This window comes from Phalaenopsis equestris, unplaced genomic scaffold (genome assembly GCF_001263595.1).
Source record: "Phalaenopsis equestris unplaced genomic scaffold, ASM126359v1 Scaffold000838, whole genome shotgun sequence".
In the NCBI taxonomy this organism is placed as follows: Eukaryota; Viridiplantae; Streptophyta; class Magnoliopsida; order Asparagales; family Orchidaceae; genus Phalaenopsis; species Phalaenopsis equestris.
In genome coordinates this window covers 385,876-388,995 of record NW_018165278.1, presented here as the reverse complement: position 1 = coordinate 388,995, position 3,120 = coordinate 385,876, and the positions used below count along the sequence as shown (strand labels likewise).

At 38.2% G+C, this 3,120-nt stretch overlaps 1 protein-coding gene across 1 annotated transcript; it reads right to left on the bottom strand.

The window, feature by feature from the left end:
* Nucleotides 1-1,191: 1,191 nt before the first annotated feature.
* LOC110031533 (pentatricopeptide repeat-containing protein At4g36680, mitochondrial-like) lies at nucleotides 1,192-2,547 on the bottom strand. The gene has a single exon (XM_020734778.1). The coding sequence runs from the start codon at nucleotides 2,489-2,491 to the stop codon at nucleotides 1,379-1,381; it is 1,113 nt and encodes a 370-aa protein (XP_020590437.1). The 5' UTR covers nucleotides 2,492-2,547; the 3' UTR covers nucleotides 1,192-1,378.
* Between the last annotated feature and the right edge of the window lie 573 nt (nucleotides 2,548-3,120).

Here is a 3,120-nt window from a genome sequence, read left to right as displayed (position 1 = left end):
AGCAAAAAATGCTTAAACAGTCAGATCACAAACTACTAAATATGCAACAACTTACATTCTTTAAATGCAAACGTTAAATATGCTAAGTAAAATCTAAAGGATAATGCAATGAAATAATAAATAAGAAGAGATCAACAAGAACTTTAAACAACAAAAAATAAACAAGGAATTATAATTTAATCACCAAAACCAGAACCTTTTTTGTATCAAACTTGAGTAAAATTACAACATAGATTCTTTTTGGATCAAACTCGAGCAAAATCAAGAACACGAGAAAAAAATAATAAAATATGTGAAATAAATTTAGTGAAAAAAAGAATTCATTAATGCAAGGAACTTTTATCTCATGTTTTTACAAGGACATGCCAAATTCATACTTTTATCACGCTTAAAGAAATCAAATATCTGGTGTGGAATAAAAACTAAAAGATGAAATTTAAATTAAATCAAGTATGCCAAAACACATGAATCAAAATATAGTCCCAACTTTAATGAACATTTACCTTCAAGTTTAGAATCTAACCATATCAAAAAATAAATAATATTTATGCACATAACACAGTTTCAGCAAATTTAGCTTAAAGATACTAAATACAGATATTAGTGAGGATTAATCGCGTGGAACATCTAGTACAAGAGCATAAACACTACTGGTCATTCATTTCTTGACATGCACAGATCCAACTCAATAAACTGGGGTAACTTCAAAGGAATAAGTGGCAGAAGATAATTCTATTCTTGAAAATGTGCATCAATCTTTAGAAATTATACTAAATAAAACATGCACACGCCAACCCATTTAAAATCATGAGGAAAAAATGATATCCTTGTAAGCATCTGAAGAATGCCATGATATATACTTGAGAAATACTCCCAAGGGCAATGAAACTTGAGACAAAAAACACATTTCTGTGGAAAGCTAAATCTATCCAAAACATGACAGATTCCGGCCCAAACATTAACCTTGCAGAAATTGATAGATGAAAAAAGTTTAATAAGCAACTTTTAATGAAGTCAAATTGGCTGATAATAAATTACCAAGTAAATCTTTCAAACATCTTTCAAACAAAAAAAAAAAAAGGTTTTTCCATCAATGTCAAAATATAAGTAAGATAAAATGTTCAATTCCAGTAAGAAGCAAAAGCTTTAAGGAAAAGATACCAAAATCATTAGACTGGTAATACGCAAAAATGAATCCAAACCTAGGGATAAAATTATTTTGATGCATCTCATGTAAAGGAAAATTAGAACAATCGCTATTCCGCCAATCAACAACTAGACAGATTTATCCATCAACCGTGGAAGTAAAATTGCTATATAAAATGACACTGCAAAAAGCACGAGCAGAAAAACATTGAAGCATTCCCAATCATACAAGCTAGCTTTCAACCTCAGGTACCTTTTCATCATTGCTCAAGCCAACTACATTCTCCAGCTTCTTCCAACTACCACTAAAATCTTCAGGGAACTTCTTTCTCAGACCAGTAACCACCCTCTTTGCCGCCCTGATCTTGGAAGCCTTCATCAACCCCTTCACCAGCATCATCACAGAACCAAGGTCCGGAACCCTTCTCTGCTTCACGCAATCTTCGAAAATCTCAAGTCCACCCACAAAATCATTATTCTTGCAAAGCGCGTAAAGCAAATTCTTATAAGTAGCCGCATTGGCCTCACATCCCTTCTCTTTGAGCTCCCTGTATACACCCTTCGCATCCTCTACCCGCCCATGCTTGCAATAACAAATCATTATGTAATTATAGGTGAATATATCAGGTGCCATCCCTTCGGCCTTAATCTCTTCCATCACCCCTATCACATCATTCGGATTCCCGTTCACAGCCCGGTCCATAGCCCTAACATTATAGGCAGCCACGTCCGGAACGACTCCCTTGGCGCGCATCTCCTGCCAGAGTCGCTCGGCCTCCTTCGGCTTTCCTTCCTTGTACAAGGAATCCATAATGGTGGTGTAGGATATTGCGGTGATCTCGATCCTTTTGTTATCCATCTCCTCGAGGACAAGAAGGGCTTTAGAGGCGTTGCGGGCAAGACAAAGGGATTTGATGAGGATGCCATAGGAGACCTTATCTGGGGAAAGGGAATGGCAGTGAGAGAGGTTGGAGAACAGTTCAGGGACGCGGGGGGACAGGGTTTTAGAGTGATTGCAGGCGGAGAGGAGGGCGTTCAGGGAGAGAATGGTGCGAGGGGCGCCAAGGCGAGGGAGCTCGTCAAGGGTGCGGACAGCGTGGTCAAGCATGCCAGCAGAGGCGTACGCGGTGATGAAGGAGGCTAGGTAGGGTTCGCGCGATGAGTAGTCGGCGGGAAGAATTATCTTACGGGGTTCAAGAATAGCTTCGATGTCCGTAAAACGCTGGAACTTGGCTAGCCGACGAATCTCCGGATCGAAGGCATGGCCGCCGACAGCGAAGGAAGATACAGAGGAGAAATGCTGTAGAAGAAGAGAGTGGGAATGGCGAGCGGAAACGAGCGCCATTATCCGTCAGTTCGACCAGACAGCGAGTACACCAGCTTGATGGAAAGGGATTCCGGAGCTTCATCTAAAAAACAATTTTAGGGTCACGCAATGCTACAAAAAACAACCTCAATTTTTCTTCTTTTTACTGCATGAAGTAAAAATTTCTTTAAATTTGAAAAAAGAATCTATCATTGCAATTATGGGAAATTTATATACTTGGCATGATTTATATGAATTTAAATATCTAACACCTAAAGTCAGATATCTATATGGTGTCATAAATATATGCACCAAGATATATTTGACTATTAAAAGAATTAATAAAATTAATATCTTTTTATATGATATGAATGAAAATATATATACATTAGAAATGTGTTAGCACAAATCTCGAGGAATTCAACAAACCAAGAGATGAAATTACGACCAAGAATAGCTCAAAGAAGAAAGACCCAAAGCTTTTTTATCGGAAGATCAAAGAACTTCATTGACCAAAAGCAGATCCCTTTAGTCGGGATTCGAAACTGATTAGACGCAAGCCGTCTGAGCTAATAACCAAGTTCTATCAGGTCGAGAGAAGGCCTTAGCCCTTATCGGAAGATCAAAGAACTTCATTGACCAAAAGCACATCGGGATTCGAAACCGAT

What these genes read in the sequence shown, in the direction of transcription:
- LOC110031533 (XM_020734778.1), bottom strand. Translation starts at nt 2,491, where the DNA reads ATGGCGCTCGTTTCCGCTCGCCATTCCCACTCTCTTCTTCTACAGCAT.